The sequence below is a fragment of the Conger conger genome, chromosome 5 (assembly GCF_963514075.1).
Source record: "Conger conger chromosome 5, fConCon1.1, whole genome shotgun sequence".
Classification (NCBI taxonomy): Eukaryota; Metazoa; Chordata; class Actinopteri; order Anguilliformes; family Congridae; genus Conger; species Conger conger.
The window spans coordinates 16,453,103-16,475,805 of NC_083764.1; the positions used below are offsets into that span (position 1 = coordinate 16,453,103).

The window sequence follows — 22,703 nt, forward strand, 5'->3', positions numbered from 1 at the left end:
GGTATAGCCCCTTGCATCTCACCACCGTTCGTGATTGGGCGTTCCTTGCTCCATCACTTACTGGCATTGATCTCTTTCCTTTTGTATCTTTGAGAGTTTGCCTAAATGAATTCATTTACATGATGAATATTTAAACACAGAAATTTTTGTTGCATATAGTAGATATATATCTCAGCCTAATGCGAGCTGCAAATGCAATTAAAAGCTCTTTATTCTCTCTGGATCTGGGTCTTGTTTGATGTCTTTGTTGCCGTCAGCACCACTTATTTCTGGGCAGGGTACCATTTTCTCCCGGTTGCCCTCTCTCCACCAATAGCAATTATGGAGTGAAAGATCTAGGGTGTTGTTGGGAGATGAAGCGGGGCCATTGCTTTCCCCCCTGCGCGAGGAGGATAATCTCGTTAGCGTTACGGCGGGGACGTTAAGTGGGACGGAGGGTGAGTATATAGTGGATGAATGCACTTGCGTAGGCACCTGCTTATGTACAGTACACGTTAGCGTCTACGTATGTGCGCACACACGCACATGTACAAAGGACAAAGGAGAAGGCAAACCAGCTTTAGCTGTAGGAGGCCAGCGAGTCCGTGTCAGCAAGAAACCGACAGGGTACAGTGCACACCTCGCGGCTTCCATGACAACAACAAGGCACCGCTGACTCTATGGCACCAGGGATTGGTCATGGTGGAAAAGGCATGGCCGTGCTAAACCCAGGGCAGGACTAGCCAGGAGCAGGAACAGGATCCCAGCCTTGGGAATGACCGTTGACACCCCCGGTTTTGAGCGTCGTACGGCCGCGTCTTCCCGCATTCCCTGCTAATTTAACGTCCCCCCTGCTTCGGCCACCTCAGTCCTCAGTCCATGAATATTTAAAGAGCTCCAGCAAACTGGTCAGAAAATTGATGATGTGCCGTTTTTGCTCTCTCCACGGGATCGAACCGCAGGCAGACGATCTTATTGATTTCTTTCCAGGGTAAAAGACTATGAATCCATTTGCAGATTAAGTTGGACTTAATGAACCCCGGCCGAGCGTTTCTTGACTTTGCAGCCGCCGCAGAGCTTTTACCTTGAACTTTCCCCATCTCCCCTTCTGACTCATCAGCGTACCCAAGCGGTGTGGATCGGGTCTCTCTCTCTCCACGCTCAGCGCACCGTCGGGGCTGTTTAGTGTTTTTTTCAGTTTCGGTCCCACGCAATAACCGCTTCCGAAGCTCAGACTCACATTTTATGAAGCCGTATTTACAAGCGTCCCTCATAGTTAATGAAACTATTGGATTTTTGATGCACTTCTGATTACTAATGCTTAAGTAAGTAATGAAACAAATTACCAACTCTGAGGGTGACGGTGTCCCAGCTTGCAGGCTTGGACGGACCGATTAAGTTCGACTTCATCCGGTGAATGAATCACATATTCCGCTCAAAGTGTTGCAGTTAAGAGCCTTCGGGGCCCACTGAAGGTACTTCTGACACCTCCTACAGTATGATCTCAGGATCAATATCAGCAACTCATTGACCTCATGAAAGCCAGACTTATCTCCAACACCAACAGGGCTCATTGCACGCGGTGGCTCTTGTCACTGTTGTGTCTCCGGCCACAGACACCCAGCTGGAAAGCCCCACAGTGCAGCTGACGTCCATTGTACAGTTTTTTTTCTCATCTTAGCTAGTTTTATTCCCCTACGCCCAGGCAGGACTAGCCCATTAGTAAGACTGAAACAATATTCGCAGATTTGGGTTTGTCTCAGACAGATAATATGAAGTGAAAACCAAATCGGTGAAAAGATTTGGGTTTGTTGCAGATTGATATTGTGAAGTGAAAACCAAATCAGTCTTTGACGTCAATTTTTGTGTGTGCTGTGGCCATATAAGCACACATTTTTCAATTTCATTGTAAAACACTTTACTGTTGTTCCTAGAATCTCAACTAAGCATTTTCAACATAAAAAGCCAAGCTGTTTACTCAGCTGCAAAGGGCTTTCCAGCTGAGTATCTGTGGTGAGAGACACAGCAATGACATCACCCAAACATTCCTAAAATCCAGTCTGCATACAGAATGAACAATATCAAAAGGATGCACTAAACTTTCAACTAAACTTTACAATACTAAAGCTCACCAATATGTTTCACAAAAACCTTACAAGCACAATTCCTGATTATTTCTACCCATGGTTGGCTGTATTATTTTGTGAAAGCTGGAAATCATATGTACATGTGTTTTTTTGTGAACTTCAGAAAATGGTACTCCATAAAGTATATTTAAATCCTTTCTATGATGCTGATTGATACTTTACACTACAACTCATTACAGCAAACATATCTTCAAGCTCAAAGAATGACACATTTCATCATTTCAAACCGTAACAAAATATTTGTGCCTCCAGGATAACATCTTTGCTAATAATAACAATTACCGAAATACATATTTTAGTTCATTCTCATTTCTCTAATTACCTTATTATCTCTTATTCTATATAATAGGCTTACTATGCAGAAACATAGCACTGGTGCTGCATGAATATAAAGTACATTGGTGTCATGAAAAGGGCACTTGCTTTTCTACATTGTACCTGCTTTGTTAGAAGAAAATACTTAAGATTTGCTGCTAGTTTAAACAGTGTATAACTTTAAAAAATGTCTGTATATACCACAGGCACTTTATCAGACCTTCATCACACAGACATTCTGCTGACGCTAGGCAACACTGTACACATTGATCACAAACATGAAGACCACGTTCTCTTGAGATGGCAGGACAAAGAAATGCAGGGCGCAGATAAAGATAAAGGAAAGAAAGTTGGAAACCATGTGTGGCATTGCTTTGGAATAGTGCTTCTCTGTTTCCTGTGAAACATTTAGGTGAAAGTTCAATTTTAACATACCATACCATTTTTATATCAATAAGTTGGTATGCAGACAGATTTTTGAAATTGTGTTTTGACATGCACATATGCTTTGTATATGTAGGTAACATCATTTTTACATTTTTCCATAGTGTGTAGAGGCAATTGAGTCAGGTCATTATTTCATTGTTGAATTATTGAGGTTGTTTTGATTTCACGTGGTAGTTTTACAGCCTGAAATACTAACTAAAATAGGGAGTATGCAGCCTAACTGACAGCTGGTAAGGGCAACATCACTGACAAATTAGTAAATGTGTATAATAGTGTGTATGGCTCCAGTAATGTGATCACAAAGTGTGTTTACTGTGTGGGTGTGAGGTTACAGTCCATGTGGAGCAGAACATGCAGTCATATATAGAGGTGAGAGATTTATATTTCTAAATCTGTAGTCATATCTGTAGGAAGCCATCAAAACTGACAACCTCTCAAGGCTGTACAGATATGGGGAATGCCCCACCAGCCAGTAACTTGGCACACCTGCTATGCTAATGAGATATATGCTAATGAGTATGAATGGCACTATGCAATCTACTCCAATACAGTAATTAAACACATAGATGTGTTTTTTTTTTGTTTGTTTTTTTGGGGGGGGTTTATATACTAAGTGAAATGTATCAATTTAAATTCCAACAGTTAAACACATAGATGTACAGGACCCTTGTGCTCATTTTGGTTGTGTTCGATACAATGTGCTCTCTTACCATTTCAAGCCAATTATTTCCCAACAAGCACGCATTTGAGTAAGCGTCAACGTAGGATAATTGCTCAGCTTTATCACACCACTGCTAGATTTGCATTCAGGTTAGATATTACTCTGCCCAAGGGTGTGCCTGTTGTTAACTTGTTCAGCATTGTGTCGTTGTTTCTGTGAAGGCAGAAATTAGTTACCTTTAGGAAAGGCAGACATACACAAAATATAATCAAAGACAATGCTGCTACAGGAGAGAGATAATGAATGTGTTGGAATTACAGTGATCACATGGTCCTGCCTTCTGCCTCTAATGTAGCGGTAAGGTTATAGGTGTGCACACATACAGAGCGAGGAAGCATTCACGCTAAATTATTCTCTTTGTTTTCCTGGCATATTTTCTGTGTCTCACAGATATGACTGTACGTTGTGAGGAGGATTGTTCCTTTGTATCAAACTGTGCACTCCGAAGAGCTTGACACCGTAGGGAATTACTTAGCAATTATGTTTTCCCACAAAGGTTGTGTCAGCAAATTGTTGAAGTCATCATTCATCTGAAAGCTGGCGTTCCTGAGTAATGTCAAAGCCTACAGGAGAGTGAATAGTTAGAAGCATCGGAGATTGGGTTGGGCGGGTGCACACGAATACCCCCGGTCCCCCTCCTTGGATGGGGCAACAGGGCATCTCAGGGTGACCCGGTTAACTGTTTAGAATAATCAATATGTACAAACAGCCCACAGAACAGAGAAGACAGAGACACCTTGGAAAGCGTGTTATAATGGAATCATACAAACCTCCACCTCCATTCAAACCTGCATGTTAATTACAGTCTACTGTACTCATTTATCGAAGAAGAAAAAAAGAATACATTAGCCTTTAATGATACTTCCCCATCATTGTTTTTTCTCATTTATTTTTTATTAGTGTTTTATCCCCTGAAGGCCACGTTTATTATCTGCAATTTTTACTCCACTCCAAGCACATTGGTTGTTAGTACTTAATTCCCAAAATTGCAAGAAAAGCTGTGCTCATCCTGACAGTAATTGAAGGCATCTGGTAGGAATCCTTTTCTCCTAATTGTACATGGTACCCCGGGGGTTCCGTATGTCTCTTGTTTACTCTACCGTCTGTATAACTATTTAAGTAAATGTGTTAAACAATTGGCCAAGACATTGAGGGTCCACTCTCTATCACATCTTATCTGAAATGCACCTGAATGCTGCATTGGAAAGTCACAGCATGGAGGAGACACAGTAGGATAGACAATGGAACATGGGTCATGTTCACTCCACCTATTTTTTAAATCCCATATTATATCAGGACCCACTAACAGGCCTGCTAAAGTCCATCGTCTATGAGGTGCTTCAATGTGGAAAAACCTGAAACTTGAAACAGACATTGTTTGTTTTTCTTGTGATTGGCTATTATGTTAATTAAGATGTCAATAAGTGCTCACTACATGTTCAATGTGTCCTCTTTTTCCTGCTTACAAAAAATGAACAACATGGATAATGTTAAATTAGACATAGTAGCTAGAGGATTTAATCAGTGCCTTGTTTTCTTTAATTCTTTCATTCAATGACTGTAATTACTCCGAAACCCTGTATCAGGCTAGATTGCTTTAGCCCTGCAGCATATTCCATATAGATTTTCCTATGGAAAATTCCCAAGCCTTGTTTGTCTTGTAGGGACCCAAATTAATTTTACAAAATAAATCGAAAACATTTTTTTCCTGTCCAGATTCATTTTCTATGGGTTGGTGCTTCAGTATTTGTGCCTTTTCAGTCATTTTCAGTAAATTTTATGGCCTGATTCCACACCGTAAATGAATCCTTTGTGATGCTAGGTGTCCATCTTGGGTCGTATCTGCTGCCTCTTTGCCAGACAAACTCAACTCAGCTGAGTTCCTGCTTTGATTGTCTGTGCGATCATATGTTTGTGTGAACTCGAGAATCATGAGCATCTCAATAGTGGCAAGGCAGTGTGTTAGTTTGTCAGGATCTTGGCCATTTGCATGAGTTTCAGCCAAGAGACCACCTGAATGTTTCATTACTGTCTCCATATCTGGTATAGTGCCTTCTTGTGGAATAAATCATGAATATGCTTGTGAATGAATTAAAAACCTTAGGCACTACACAAGGATACTTACCGACTTTGCATTCATATATTTATTTAGCATATCTTTCTTTCTTTGGTCACACTTTAAGGTTCCATGAATTGGCATGAACAAATGTAGTTGTTAACTAACTACTACTGAGAAGTTAATCTGCACAGTTCTGTTGATATATTTGTATATCATTACTTCATGTTAAGAACTACATTAGTTATTCCCAATTCATATTGAAATGAAGAAGTCAGTTAATGTATTTGTTAATGCTTAACTAATTAAAAGTTAATCCTGTGGTTTGCTAATGTATAAATATTATGTAACAAATTACATACATTAATTAGTTGTTAACAAATGCATTAACTTCATGCTTAATGAATGTATTTGTACATAATTAATTAATGTTAACAACTACATTAGTTAATGTCAATTCATGAACCGTATTGTGAAGTGTGACCCTTTCTGACTGCCTCCTCTGAGCTATCAGCTGACTAGGAAGCAGAAGGAAAACCTGTCTGGTTATCGGCAAAAATAATAACAATGCTCGAGGAAGCAGCCCTGTTGTAAACAATGTGCAGTCACTGGAGGTTATGCTTTCTCCAGTGACCCTGTCATCTGGCCTTAGACCAAAGGGCCCAGCGCACTTACACAATTTCAGCCTCTCTCACACACACAAGAATCTTATAAAACGGTCGTGTTTTTTAGTGAGGCGTTTTCCAATTTACAACATTGGTCCAAATACTTACAAAAATTACAAAATGGGCTTGTCTATTCAGGTCTACTCATTTAAAAATAATTTCCTGCTTGTATGGTCTGGGGCTGCAGTTGAGAATAGATATGAAATACTAATTTTACAAACATAGACAAGCGCACATATGCACATAAACAAGACCGTCATGTCAGAAAAATAGGTAAAGCTTTGTTTCCAATTACAACTGAATGTGTCATCCAGAACAAATTAGACAGCTGTTAATGTTTTTCTAATGAGATTGCTAATATCAGTGAATAAGCATATCCATAAGCAGTAAAACCATATCTAATTTGTTAATTTATTTAAAGCAAAATTATGCAGCGCTGTGTAGTATTGTAATGTATTAAAAGTGTTGGACACAGAGTGTGCATTCTCTGGTTTTCATTAAAGCTTTGTACATAGGCTATGCAATTAAATCTTTGTACGTTTGAAGGCACATTGTACCAGTGGGTCTTTGGAACAAGAAGATTAGTCATAGAAAGCTATGATTAATGCCCAGTGGAGCTTAAACGTAATGAGCCATTGAATCTGATTTTATGTCAGAGAGGCTGGAGGAAATGTTTTACTATATGACAGACTGGCATTTTCAAAGAATCAAAGGAGATAAATGAGCTCCTTCTTTAGACAATATCGAGGAATTGAGCTGACACACAGCAGAGCAATGTGAGTAAAATGTATTATTATAGACCTAATCCAACTCTATATCCCTCACTCAATTGCCACTTTGGTGTAATGCACAGTTATTTGGGAAAATGTTATGAGTCCCCACTAAAAATATGTTCTATTCTATCACACACAAATGCATGCCCACATGGGCTATACACATAAATCATCTGACTCATATTTGCATCATGCACCATACAAAATACACACGTATTGTATTGATCTATTTATGCTGCCATTTTGCTGTGATTAAAAAAAAATCGCTATTTGTTTCTGTAATGTATGATATTGTTAATACTATTGTTTTGTATCGTACCTGTATTCTGCATAAATTGCTGTGATGTACTGTACAAAGGCAGTACACTAGAGAAGCCTGTGTAGTGTGTTGTCATGGTATCGGCGGGTGTAGGGGATGATGTCAGAGTTTAGATCACGTGACGCCGCTGTTATGAATGCAGTGCCTCAGCTTTTTCTCCCCGGCAGGGATTGATGAGAGCCATCAGTCAGAGGGCGCTACTCCTTGGAGAGAGTTTCCTTTGTAAGCCCGTGCGTGAAGTGCGTCGCACGGCTTAGAGCACGGCGCTCTCCGGAGAACCGTGTGTCTTTCTTCATTTCCCGCGCGCTGTTGAGAACCGCTCGCTGTGAAAAATGAAAAGTTCCATGAAATTCCCATTAACGCAGTTGCACTCGCCACTTAAATGTACATGAATTGGTTTACTTAGCACGTAATATGGACTGAAGAGGTCTGGCAACCGTCGTGGACAAGTTATAACTGCTTCTTTACCTCAAATGTGGATATAATAGAAATGAAGGTGCGATTATTTTTGGTTTGACATCTATCTATTTTATATTTAGGGTTATATTAAGATACTTGATTTGATACACGGGCCACTTGCTGCAGTCGTTCTTTCTTTAACGTGGGCCTCTGTACAGTACATACAAGTTCATGCCATTTGGCGATGACATTGTCTTGACGCAGTTCATTATGCACTGTGTGACTCAGGCAGCGGTGTCAAGTGCATAGTCATGCGTACGTTATTATCTCCCGCAGTACGGCTTCTCTGTCACGTGTGGGGTGAGATGTCATGTGACCCGGCAGCAGGGCGGCTGTCGTTAGCTTGTCAAAGCGTTGTGACGACCGAGTGGTGAATGAGCCATCGGATAAAAGCGCTGATGAAAGGTCACTAGTGTCCCGGCTCTGCTCCATCCTCACACATTTACATTACATTTACATTTTAGTCATTTAGCGGACGCCATTAATCCAAAGCAACTTTCAAGTACATAAGTTCCTCAACAATGGAAAAGCGTGAAAGCCATGAATAGCAAAACATGTATGTAGAGCAGTTATAAATCTATAAATAGCAAAACATGTATGTAGAGCACTTATAACCCATTGTAAATGTAAGTTGTTTTAATATAGGATAAACAAGAGGGATATTGGTGGGGGGATAAATCAGGAGTTACGTTAATTGCATTTGGCAGACGCTCTTATCCAGAGTGACGTACAGTTGATTAGACTAAGCAGGAGGCAATCCTCCCCTGGAGCAATGCAGGGTTAAGGGCCTTGCTCAAGGGCCCGACGGCTGTGCGGATCTTATTGTGGCTACACCAGGGATCAAACCGCCGACCTTGCGGGTCCCAGTCATATACCTTAACCACTACGCTACAGGCCGCCCAGGAGTGAGGACTAAGGTACAGTCACACAAGTGCTGCTGCAGTTACACTGAGTGAGACACAAAGCTGGTGAGAGTGACACACAGTAATCCCAAGACTAAATTCAACCTTATTTCTGATGACGGTGACAGTGTCTCAGCACTCCGCATGAAGGGAGGTAATGTGACGACAGCTAGTAGGGAAGTCTGTGTGTGGAACTGCTAACTGCCCCTGCGGGCGTATTGGTGCGCTGGTACACACGGACTCAGCCCATGGGTTTGTCGCCCTGCTCATGGAAAGAATGACGGGAGGCCCTGGCGCCAGTGATGTTGAGCGGTGTCGGCAGGTATCAAAAAAGGCATCAACCGGACGGCGCTTTTGATCTGTGTCGGAGTCACATTCACAAAGCCACTTAACTGCATCAGTTAGCAAGAGATGAAAACGTCCTCAGAAACTAAACCGCTTTGCATCATTTCTAATCAGGACACATCCGGAACCACTTGCCCCTCTGCTTCATCTCTGTGTCTTCATTTGCTTGAGAATGAATGCCTGAAACCCAATGATTAATCATGAATTCTGACGCAGGAACATTGCACTCTCTGATATTTTCAGTATATTGTTTTACACATCTCATGACTCATCGTCCATCTAGGCCAACCTATAAATGTTTCAAGACAAAAAAAGGTTAACATTTCTTTGACAAATTTGGTATACAAGCCCGAAGCTTGTTATTAATCATGAATTCTGATGCAGGAACATTACACTCACCGATATTTTCAGTATATATATTTTTAACCCTCACAAACACTTCTGACTCATCGTCCATCTAGGCCAACCTATAAATGTTTCAAGAAAAATAAAGGATCAAAATTTAGTATACAAGTGTGAAGCTAATGTTTGAAATACAGCCACAGGCAGATATCCCATAGTGCAAAACTTCTGAGACAAAGAGCGAAAGTGCTTATACAGTATGTTGGTACAGATAGTTTTTCTTCCTCTGTGGGCATGTAGAAAAGATCACTCTTCTAGAATCATCTCTGATCTCAGCTAAGGTAAATGCCACTTCCCTAAGTTGGATCCTGAAACCTGATGGCTTTGTCTGTCAGAAAGACATGACTCAGCAGAAAAGAGGCACACGCACGACAAGTCAGACTGAGGCTGCTCCCCTTTGTTCAGGCAATTAAATCCCCCTGCCATTTTTTGATGATGGCCACAAATCTTTGCGCTCTGAATCTCAGCTTCGACACGCGTGAGCATGGGTTCCACTTCCCATCTTATGTGGCAGAAGAGGGCCTTTCTGAAAGAAAGCCATTCCGTTACTGTCTGCAACAGTTATTGTCATACATTATTAGACTCAGGAGAGTAACAACTGGAAGAGGTGTGAGGAGGAGTATCCAAGACCTCTGACCTGCTGCATCAGGGGAGTCTTGCTGACAGTAGAAGAGCCAGAGAAATGTGGCTTCAGTACTTCGGCTCCCAAAACCTCTTCATTTTTTCCATTGTGCTTTGTTCATTGACGTTTTAATGGAAGCAGTATCGGAACCTACAGCCTTTTACAGTAAAATTGTGTTGCTGTCCAAATACTTACGGACCTCAATGCACATCTTGCTGTAGGTTATATGAGGGTGGCACAACTTTGCTTGGAGCAGGTTTGGGCATATGTTGTGTCAGAAGTTTGTTGTCATGCATTTCTCATTTAGGAAGCAGGCCACTCTGATGTAAATTATTCATTATGTGGTTGGCCAAGGCCAGGAATTTAGCTGAAATGTGGCGGGCACAGTCCTGCCATGCCCTGCAAAAACTTCAGACCATGTGCCTCTAATGTTTATGTTGGAGTGAGTGAATGCTGTGTGTGTGTGAGTGTGTGTGTGTGTGTGTGTGTGTGTGAGAGAGAGAGAGAGAGAGAGAGAGGGTGAGTGAGTGTTTATGTTTATATTCTGAATTTGTATGTCAGAAGGAAGGATAAAAAAGAGCAGAGGTCACTTCGCGAGTCTTAAATCACGGTACAGTACGGGAGCCGTTATGGCCCGGGTTATGTGAGTCCAAGGCGGTGATGTCAGTCCTATGGTATGTGTCCACCCGCTGCGAGCTAACTCCCCCCTCCTGCTTTGTTTTTCTTGTCAGGGCGTGAGCGGAATGTCCGTGGATGTGAAGCCTGAAGCCCCCATGTACGTGTATGAGTCGACGGTGCATTGTACCAACGTCCTCCTGTGTCTCAACGATCAGCGGAAGCAGGATATCCTGTGCGATGTGACCGTGCTGGTGGAGGGGAAGGAGTTCCGCGGCCATAGGGCTGTGCTGGCCGCCTGCAGCGAGTACTTCTTGCAGGTGCTGGCGGGACAGAGCGAGAATGAGCTGGCCGTCAGCTTACCCGAGGAGGTACGTCACATTTCCACAATAACACAGAATCAATAAAAAAAACTATGCCCACCGGGTACCCTGCCTAGTGCCACAAAGAAGGCCCGTTGACTGCAACTTACAGGTTCAGTGGCCGGATTTAATGCGTCCTTGCCTGCAATAAAGAGTAATTTTTGCACATTCTCAAAAGTGAGTGCCTTGAATCTGCTTGGCATAAGTTTGTGTTTTCTTTATATTTTAACTGCTGCACACAAACGTGAATTATCTGGCAAGTTAAGCACATTTGTTTAGAAACATTGCCACACTTTTGTGGCTCACCTTGTGCAGCTTTCCTTAAAACACCAACCAGCTCAAATTTTTGTTTGTTGATCCTCTACTCATTCAGAAACAGCTTATTTAAGTAAAAAAAATTACGCAAATTTAATTCAAATTGTTCAATTTAAATTATTACTGCTATTTTAAAAACACATTTCAAGGACTTTAATCTGCTGGTGTAAATATCTGGGGATATATAGCATTAGCGATGCAATACCAGAAAAGGTTCGCTTGTCATATACTTGGTGAAGACAAAAAATAGCAAGGTGTCGATAGTGACAATCTGAAGAAAGATGTTATGAGGAAATATTATGGACAGAAGAAAATCAAAAAGGTATGGGTGTGATAATTGTTATAAAAATTACATAAAGTGTGCTTGTGTGTGTTTCATTCATCACATTGAAAATATTTCAGTTAGATGCAAAAGTATTGGAACAGTGACACAATCTTGGATTTGAAATGAAACATTGTGCTTAAAGTGCAGACTGTCAGCATCCATACATCCATATTGGGTGATCCTTGTAGGAATTACAGCCCTTTTGAGACATAGCCCCCCCCCCCCCCCCCCCAACAACATTCATATACTATCCTCACCAGTGGACCAAGTTGAAAGCTGGATGAAAAGTAGTGGTTTATAAGAGAGCCTTATAGGAGAAGGTTCTGTTTATTCTTGAATAGCTATGTATGCACATCGATGCTTACACTCAAGACAGCGTACTCCTCAAATATGAATCCCTGTGTATTCAAGCCCTGTTATTCATGAATAGTCAATGACTACCTCTCTTCAGTTTGAGAGCGTAATTGTGTTTAATTTATTATAAGACGTCCAATAGCTGGAAAGGAATGTACAAGCAGCCGCACTTACCAACAGCAGCACAAGTGAAATCTGGCAGGGTTACAATCACCAATTAGCACCTCTCCTGCAATACTTGCTAAGTAGCACTTGGCTATGCGACTGATGCTATCTCAGTCATTACCCACCTGACAGGGTCTCTCTTCCGTTGGCACTCCTCGTCGTGTGCCTCATGCGTCTTTGTGTTCACACACAAATGATGTGATTACAAGTTCCCTGCTGAAGTATTCACATGTAAGCTGCCCTCCAGAAACACTGAAGACTGGGATACGTACTGTTTGAATGGATAATTTGTGTGAGAGTAACAACAGGAATGTTTTTTGTTCTCTGGAAGAATGCAATGTGTTCTTATTGAGGTGCATTAAAGATGCTTATGCTCATCCGAAGTCCGTGTGTGTGTGCTTCAGTGTGCTGTAAGAATGGATGATGCAAGAATTTCCCGTTTATATGTGTGTATTGCAAGAATTGGCCATGGTACATTCAACATGTATATATCTTGCGCACTGGTGACACTTATTTGATTGTACCTTTGCTTATCTCTTGCTCTCTTGCTGTTTGCTTGACTGCTATTTTCTAAGTCGCTTGGCTAAATGTATCTCATAAAGACAGAGTATCATACAGCCACTGCTGCATACAACACTCCTGCCCTGCTTGAATTGTTCAGGACTAAACAAATATATGATTAAAATATTTAAATAAATAAACAAATAAATACATTTTAGTTTTGGATAGCCCCTATGTTACGAGACCCAGCATCATGAATGTCTTTGTTTATTCAGTTATTTATTTATTTAATTGTTCTGGACAATGGTAGAGAAGGTAAAAATGTATCAGCTGGCCTGTAGCTGTGAATTGACGGTGTCTCTGTAAAAAGTGCCGTACAAATAAAAATGTAATTGAATGTATTTGAGTGTGCTTGGTGACAGCATCTTTGGGGGAGATGTGCTGCTGTACTGCTGAAATTACTCTTACGCCGACAAAAGGTGTCATCGCACTGCAAGGAGATAATTTAACAATGTCATCGCTCAGGTTGTTAGGTGCCCTGTCATTTTCTGCTTTTTAGCGGCGTGAACAAGGCGAACACGGTTCACTTTCGCTGCCACGGCAGTGTTCGCGGTTCTCGTGGGACGTGAGGCAGTAGGCTAATATGGAGCGGGTCTGGGTCGTGCTAGTCTGATCTAATGTCGGCTTTCGTTCGCCGGACCTCATTAACGGGAGAGCCCTTGACTAGTCAAACCGCATTCCAGAGAGCTGTACGGAATATGGGTTACAGAACAGTGCGGTCTGTTTACAATAAAACGCAATCGAGACCGCTTTGATCACCGGTGTCACTAAAGTGAAAACGCAGCCTAGCTGAAATATGAAACAAAGACAACCTCCTCCCCTTCCCCCGCCCCGATGACCTTGATACTCTGAAGTCCCAGGGGCTGAATCGGGTTTGTGACATCATCTATTTTCTGCTATGGCGGCTGGAGAGAGAGCCTGTTAATCAAAACAAGGCTTTTTTCGGCTTCACATCAGATCAGAAAAAAATGAAAATGACGTCTGTTTTTTTTCTCGAGTAGGAAAATACTGTCTTTTAGTCAAGCTAGGAAATGATAAAGCAGTTATTTCTGAATAAATAAAAACGAAATATTAGCATTAGAGCCACAACTAAATTACTACATTTTTACGTTTTTAAAACATGTTGACAAACAATCTAGTGTTTCATTCTCGATACATAACTCTAGCCTATTTTATGCGCGAGTTCAATGAAATATGAACTTGTCAAAATATTTTGTCAAAAAATAAGTATAAGCGAGTACAAAAAGAGTCTGATTTGAGAATTAAATTATCACTTTATGTAATGAAATGTATCAATCTCTGTCTTTCTCTGTCTTTCTCCAATATGATGAAACTGAGAGCAAATGTTTTTTCTCATTCTGACTCAGAGCACAGTGACCTACTTGTACTGCCGGCTTTGCCTCTATGGTCAGCTCCGTTGACATATTACAGTATTTTACCCCCTACAGTTGTCTTCAAATTCTTCTGTTATCGAAACACACGGGCCAGCAGAAATAGTGTGGCGATGTAAGTAACAGAATTAGCTATTAATTATCTAAGAGTATGTTGACACCCAATTAAGTCTACTTGTGCTATGTAGGCTATGCTCGCAGCCCCAAAGCTCTGATGTTAGAAAAAACCGCAAGCCACGTACAAATGAGCCAAATTGTACCGAAAGCTGAAAGTGTGGGTTTCGAGCTGTCGCAGTCAGCATTACATTAACAGTCAATTTAAGAAGACTGATTATGCAAATTGGGTAAATAGGCCATCAGTCTCAAGAAACACCTGGCTCTCACAGCTCCACGGTCGATCTATAAATAAACTGTCGGTAGGAAAAGGACAAAGAACATTGCGTCTGCCTGAGACGACCGTTATGGAATTAACCTCTGATGTTCTTGCTCATTGAATCTTTCATTGTTTAAGGGGGGGGGGGGGGGGGGGGGCGGACGTTGCTTACGTGACAACAACCCTGTTTTGATGGATTCCATGCACTGTGTTGCTGGTGGGTGAGGTTTCAGGTGTGGAGTACAGATGGAGTTCAGTGGTGACCACTTGGCCTTGGTTTGCTCAGTACACAAGAATTTGTGGCCATGATTCAGCACTGGGGCAGCGCAGAGACCTCAAACCACCTCCTGTCTGTTAAATGCTTCCCCGACTACAGAGACGACTGCCTTGCATTGTGCAACAGGAAAAAGTAAACATTCCCTTCCCCACTCACTGTTTCACATGCAAACAAACCAAGTCTGAGTTGGACTTGTTCAAGGAAACTACAGAACCCTCAAAGAATTTAGCTACCTTACAGGATTCACAGTTTACAAGATGAAACATTATGTTGTTCTCTCTCTACCTCCCAGGCAAGTTGATTAGGGTAAAACCCTGAGGAGCAATGAAGCAGACTTCATCTAGAGATTCACACACATAGAGGAAGTAGCAGCAGGTTCACACAAACACCAACCATGGCCTCCAGACTATCACACATTTACAGCTTATTTGACAGATGGTAGTTGCAAGTAGCACCCAGCCACACAGCCATCCCTGCCCATCTTGGCAATGAGGGTTGGTCCGGTGGGGACAGGGCACTGCATGTAGACTGACTCAGTGGTCAGTAGAGCACAGGAGGGAGGGAATAGCCTTCAATCTAGGAGGAACCACATAGGATCTGTGTCTGCGTCTGTGGGTGTAATTAGTAAAGTCTTGCCAAGTGCACCTCAGAGGCAACTCACACATGCAGTTACCCATGGCTGTGCAAACTGTATTTCCTCTAAAGCCTCTCCATGTAAGACTCGCAGGGTGATAAACCAGGACATGGTGTGTCCTCAATAGAAACATGCAGGTTCAAAAGGAGAAACCAGGCAGGCCTGTAAATCAAAACAGTGAATCCCAAACAAGAGAACACTTCAGATGACAAGCGAAAGTCGCGTAAGGATAAAAGAATTGTACAAGGTACAACTCTGAAGCAAGTTTCAAATTGAAAAAATGGACAGAGGGTCCCAAAAACACTTGTGTCCACTGTGTCCAGTAAACTGCGATGGGAGAGGATTAGAAGGCACTGTAGCAGATTAAATGCAATCCCATCAGGTGGGGGTTACCCCGCAAAACATGTCAGCAGTATGAGTATTTATGCACACTAAGTGAGCACTTCATTAGGTATTTATTAGACTTATTTATTTTTACTTATTGGTCTTCTGCTGCTGTAGCCTATCCACTTAAGAGGTTTGACACGTTATATATTCAGGGATGCTCTTCTGCATACCATTGTTGTAATGTGTGTTTTTTGCGTTACTGTCACCTTACCTTTGACCAGTCTGGCCCTTCTCCTCTGAACTCTCTCATTAACATCACATTTTTGCCTGCACAACTGCTACTCACTGGATGTTTTTTGTTTTTCCATACCATTCTCTGCAAACTGTAGAGGCTGTTGTGCATGAAAATCCCAGGAGATAAGCAGTTTCTGAAATATTCAAACCACCCTGTCTGGCACCAATAATCATTCCACGGTGAAACTCACTTGGATCACATTCTGACATTTGGTCTGAAAAACAGCTAAACTGCTTGACCATGTCTGCATTTTCTCATGCCTTGCCATATGATTTGCTGATTAAATATTTGCATGAGCAAGCTGGTGTACAGGTCTACCTAATAAAGTTCTCGGTGAGTGTGCATACTGTACACTATCAACTGCTCTGAAATCCATGTGTCATTCATGTAATTGCACAGGTTGGCTGAAAAATATGTTGGGGTCAGGGAAGTGTTTCCTTCTTTAGCGCGCTGTATTTGAATTGTAAAGCCTGAAATGCATGGGCTTACAGATGAGGGCTGCTTGATCGCAACAGGGCTGCTGGCTGTGCGCCTCATTGCTATTCCGCTGAGCGAGTACGGGTTAAAATGCACTCTCGCCCTCCAAAGAAGTGCTTTCCCATTAGCGCGCAGATGCGGGCCTCTGTTGTCACTATCTGAATTCAGAGGTTAATGTTAGTCAGCAAATTTGATATTACAGGGTCTGATTCCAGTCAAGAAGTATTGTATTTTTTTCATGCGCAGGAAACCTCTCCATTGTCATATGCTGCGAGCAATTTCCTCATTAGAATGCATGACATGCAGGAATTTGTTGGAGTGCATTTGCATAAATTAGCTGTTTCTACTACAGGGAGGCAAAAAAGGGCGGTGTAAGAGCGGAGAATTCCGTGGGAGAAGGGGGGAGGGGGACAGCATTCCGTGGCCTGTTTTGTCGAGGGTTTTGGCAGCCTTCCCGAAAATGGCGTGTGAATTGCGAAGATCTGTGATGTGTTATTCATACAATTTCCTGCGCTGTAATGGAATCGCCTAACCAGACAGGGAGCAGCGGCAGCCAAAGTCCAGGATACTAGCATTAGCATAAGACGGCCCAGATCTGTCGCTTTGATTAATTTGTCTCTTTGTCTTCGCTTCATACAATAAGTGCTATTAACAGCTGAAACGCATCATGTGTCAAAGTCTATCCGCTAATGACTAGAAATCGTGGTTTATTTTCAGCTTCGGTTTTTCTTTTTTTCCTCACGAGCTCTCCTTTCATTTGGCATTCCTTTATAGTATGGATTTTTTTGTCTTCTCTCTCCCGTTCTCTTTCTCCCCCACTGCACGCCGTCATTAGGCTGCTGGTTGTAACACCAGAGTAATCACATATGGCGCGGGGCACACATAAAGGCAGCAGCTGCTGATGCAAGCTGAAAATAGATCCAGCGTACGCTCAGCACTTTTCCCCAGCACCCTCCTTTATGAGCCTCCGTTCAGAGACCCGGTCGAGCGGCCCAGACTTATTTTAAGCAGGGGCGGGGGGCTGGGGAGGGGGTGACTTTCACCTTTAAAGATGGCCTCCCGGACACCAGGATCCGAACGGGGAGGCGGCGGGTGACAGAAACGCCCGCGAGTCCTCCTCGCGTTGACCGTTGAGGGCGCGCTGACCGTTTTCCGCGGACAGACCCCGCTGGACAGCCGCCCGGCTCTGCTTGACGCTCGCTGATAAAGCTGTGCAGCGAGGCAGTGGTAACGACGCTGCGCTTATCAGACACATAGTGCCCAGTCAAAGACCCCCTCCTCCCTTCCGCACAACACCCCCCCATCCCCTGTCCCTCTCCACGCAAGAGAGATAACGAGTCAGCAGCTTCTCTTGCAGCTCCGAATGACTGAAGCTGTTGTGCCTGTCTGAGCCAGTTGGCTCGGCCGTCTAGAGGGTGCTTGAGCGAGGAGGGGTTTCCATGAAAGCCGCCCCGGTGAAGTTTACGCCTTTCTGGCGTTTTAGCCTCAGTGCTGCTGTGACCAGCAGAGGTAGAGGGTGAGAGAGGGGGAGAGAGAGAGGGAGGGAGGGAGAGAGAGAGCTCTCAGGTGTTCCCCGGGGCTGCAGAATGTGAGAGGTGTGCTGTTCTGTGAGTCACCTTCACTTGCATTGCACCGAATCAATGATCTACCAAATATTGTAGCCTCTTGATCATGGTGACCCTACTAGTCTGTGTGTGTTTGCATATGTGTGTGTGTGTTTTGGTTTATTCAGCATACATTACACACCAGCGTAACATATTTTAAATAGTAAACAGCCTAACAATAAAGGAAAAACAGCATTTGACTGAGAGTGGCCTGTTTTTCTTGATCAGTGTACTGAATTAACTGCTCTCCAAGCGGAGACTAAAATCATATTCATATGCACATGTCACATTTCTTTATAAGTGTTATTTAACATTTTTCCTGCTGGAACCATGGAGGATTCCAGATTTCAGCTTTGCTCCACAAAAAAAAATGGATTCGTAAGAGCTGATGCTTGTTTTTCTCCTGTGCCTTCTGTGTGTACATACAAGCTCGCTACTATTTTTCCTGTGGAAAAATCCACAAAGCAAAATCTGTGGTTTTGTGCTTGATTGAGAGGGGGGAAAATCCTGTTTTACTAGCAGGGTGCCTGGCACTGCATCTGGAAGTGCCTCCTGCTTGTGTTTCGGAGGGAGAATATCATCTCGGTGAAGGAAATTCATTGTGTGTTGTTTGTGAAAACAATGACCGAACGCAGCCTTCTCCTTGCTCATTAACAAAACATTGTTCTTCTTCTTTACCTCAGGAAGCTCTGGTAAGTCATGTAGATAATGCAGTAATGAGATATTGTACTGTCATGCAAACAAACAATGCCCCTCCATTTGGTGCGTGTATTCATTTATTTATGGTAACGTTTGAACCATTGTGACACAGTCAAGTTTCACAGTGCAAGCGCACCTGGCTTTTATGCGTACTCTGATTGCTTTCATTCTGACTTCTAGCCATCCATTATTATTTTCGTTAGTATGTCAGCAGTTAACCAATCATATGCCTAAACATTCGCTGGCATAACCATTTGCCTAATTATCCAGCATTACATCTGAATTGGAAGCTTCCCTCCATTATCCTGCTTAACCTGGCAGAAACCAGGATAAGCTGGCATCATACCAGTCGTTAGGCTTCCAGAAGCACTTTACCTCAGTAGGGCTGTCGAGCACCATGGAAACGGAGAGAAATTGAATAATCCACATAGCTTCACACGACACAATATGAGTGTGTGAAGTCAAAAGACAGTGGTTGCGGTTCATATTTTTGAAAGTTGGGCCGCGGCAGCAGTGTGGAATGTTCATTGTTGTGAAAACGGGCTGGACGCAACCCGGGCGTCTGTGCCCGCTTCTGGGTTTTATTTACGAGTGTATAGAGAGTTCAGTGCTGACCCGATAAAAGATTAACTGGTACTTTGCCGTGTTTGTTTATGGTCATTAGAGCTGTCAGGTTGTCTCACCACACTCCAAGTGAGCCGAACAATGGCACTGCTGATGGTAATGCTGCCAATTTCCCTGTTTTTTTCGCAGGTCACTGCCAGGGGATTCGCCCCATTGTTGCAGTTTGCCTACACCGCTAAGCTGTTACTCAGCAGAGAAAATATCCAGGAGGTGATCCGCTGCGCCGACTTCCTGCGCATGCACAACCTGGAGGACTCCTGCTTCCGCTTCCTGGAAGCCCAGCTGCGCAGCGAGGAGGATGGCCTGCTGCTCTGCCGCAAGGTGGCGTCGTTCCCGCCCTCCACCGCCCTGGACGGCGACAACTCGGAGGACGAGAGCATGGAGCCCGAGGCGGCCGGGGCCGGCTCCCCGAGGGCCAGGCTACGTCCGGAGCCCCTGGGCTCCTCCCAGCAGCCGGACGAGGTGGTGGCGGTGCCCGGCGACGCGGACGGACTGCCGGACTTCGACAAGCACGGGGCCTCGGACCTGCCCCGCTGCCCCAAGTACAGGAAGTACCAGTGGGCCTGTGCCAAGCACAACAACAACACCTCCTCACACACCAGTACCTCAGGTTTTCCAAGCACATTCAAGGAGGTCGACGGCGCCCACGACAACCGAGGCCAGGGCCGGCAGGCGGTCGCCCGCATCAAGGCCGAGCCGCGGGAGGACGAGCCGGCCACGCTGGGCCTGTCGGGGGATGAGCAGGACTCCCGGGAGAAGGACGGGGTGTCGGAGATGGAGACGGACGGCCGGGAGCACAGCCCCATGTCCGTGGATCGGCCCAAGAGCAGCGCCAAGAACCCCACCTGCCTCCGCTCCTTCTTCAAGAGGAGCATAGACCTCACCGCCCTGCCCAACGCCTCCCATCAGCTACTCGCCAACAGCCGACTCGCCTGTCCCCAAGACAAAGGAACCACTCAGGGTGACCCCAAAAAGGACTATGGGCCTTTCTCCGGGGAGTCGGGCCTGCCCTCCGCAACGCCCCTCAAAGAGGTGGACGGGTTCCCGCCGAGGCTGTCGCTGAAGTCGGCCTCCTGCGACGGGGTCTGCAAGCAGGAGTCGGAGCTCGACCGCCGCAGCGTCATATTCTCCTCAGGGGCTTGCGACCGGCTGGGAGCCCCGGCGCACTCCTATCCCGGGGGCACCTCCCTGGAGAAGGAGCTCTCTGAACACACACCAAAGGGCCTGTGGGCGGGAGCCAGCCAGTCCCTCCCCTGCTCCCAGACCTACTCGCCCAGCGCCGCCCCCTCTGAGCCCTCCCCGCAGTGCCGCTCCCGCCCCAACACCAGCTGCCCCGTGCCCATCAAGGTGTGCCCCCGCTCCCCGCCCTCGGAGACCCGCACCAGGACTTCCAGCTCGTGCTCCTCGTACTCCTACGCCGAGGACGGCAGCGGGGGGTCGCCGTGCAGCCTGCCCCAGTTCGAGTTCTCCTCCTCGCCCTGCTCCAACGTGACGCGCTGCCTGGTCGTGGACCAGCAGGACCAAGGTGGCCCGGGGGACGCCATTTTCGGCCAGGTGCGCCCCAAGATCAAGTGCGAGCAGTCGTACGGCACCAACTCCAGCGACGAGTCGGGATCCTTTTCCGAGGGGGACAGCGAGTCCTGTCACGTCCAAGAACAAGGCCCAGAGGTGAGTGTGAAGGTTTTGTTTTTTTGTTTTGTCAGTGCATTTGATTCCACCAGACGAAAACATAGTCAAAGCAGCAATGCTATGTGTAATTGGTTCATTGTGCCCTGGCGAATGCTGCTTCTTATGAGTTTCTATCACTAGACTGAATTGAATTGTGAGTCATCTTTCTTCAGGGAGTAATTTTGGATTGCAACCATATCACCTGACCTGCCAAGGGTTTTTTTCCCCTCAGGGCAGAAAGGCACTATTAAACCACGCCTTTCACTTATGGCTGGCTTCCCAGAGGATCTGAAAGGAGCCTTTACAGAGCATTCTTTCCTTGCGTAAACTGGAAATTTAATTTATCATTCTTAATTTAATTTCAGAAATATGCAAGTGTGGTTCAGGATATTGTCTCGTTATTTAACCAGTATATACATTTAGGTCAACTGGTATTAACATGCAAGTTTTAGAATTGTTGTTTGTGTGTGTATGTGTGGGAGTGAGAGAGAAACAGAGAAAGAGAGAGAGAAAGAGAGAGAGAGAGAGAGAGAGACGTGGTGAGCTTTGCTGTTAGTGTTACATTATGTGCTTTCCTGTTGAAGCTCTTTGAGGAGCTGCCATTGAACCCTCACTTGCTGATTGACCAGCAGGGTAATTCAGCATATTGCTGACATGGACGAATGTTCAATGTGCCAATTATCCTATTATCCACCTGGATGAATATCCTATAAATGAACTTCAACTCAGTGATGAGAAACGACAGTTCAGCACAGACATGCAGAGGACTGAATAGAACCTAAAATCTTTACTTTTATTAAGAAAATCTAAACATTTCTTGCAATATAATTTCTGTGCATTTATACGTTTTATACACTAACTGCGCACTTAATTATTAGACTATTATTAGACTTCTTTTTCAGACTTTTGGCCTTCTGCTGCTGCAGCCTATCCACTTAGAGGTTTGCCACTTTGTGTGTTCAGAGATGCTCTTCTGCATACCACTGTTTCAATGTGTGGTTATTTGCGTTACTGTCACCTTCCTGTCAGCTTTAACCAGTCTGGCCCTTCTTCTCTGACCTCTCTCATTAACAACAACGTTTTTGCACACAGAACTGCTGCTAGTTTTTTGGACCATTCTCTACAAACTCTAGAGATAAACTGTCATATCAGTTTCTGATATATTCAAACCACCCTGTCTGGCACCAATAATAATTTCATGGTCAAAGTCACTTAGATCACATTTCTTCCCCATTCTTACATTTGGTCTGAAAAACGGCTGAATCTCTTGACCATGTCTGCGTGCTTTTATGCATTTAGTTGCTGCCACATGATTGGCTGATTCAATATTTGCATTAATAAGCTGGTGTACATCTGCCTTATAATGTGCCCACTGAGTGTATATATTATGGAATGTGTATATCTCTGTATAACTCCATTGAATGCACATCCATACTGTATATTAATATGTTCAATTTCCAAAGAATACATGCACACATTTACATT

The 22,703-nt window shown here is 44.0% G+C and overlaps 1 protein-coding gene across 3 annotated transcripts in view; it reads left to right on the forward strand.

Annotated features, from left to right (window-relative positions):
* Positions 1 to 22,703, forward strand: part of bach2b (BTB and CNC homology 1, basic leucine zipper transcription factor 2b) — an 84,201-nt gene that overhangs the window by 48,038 nt on the left and 13,460 nt on the right. For all 3 annotated transcript variants that reach the window (XM_061241502.1, XM_061241501.1, XM_061241503.1), the window contains exons 2-3: positions 10,884 to 11,138; positions 19,680 to 21,218. In XM_061241502.1, coding sequence (XP_061097486.1) covers positions 10,896 to 11,138; positions 19,680 to 21,218 — 1,782 coding nt within the window. In that variant the 5' untranslated portion in view covers positions 10,884 to 10,895. The remainder of the gene's footprint in view (positions 1 to 10,883; positions 11,139 to 19,679; positions 21,219 to 22,703) is intronic.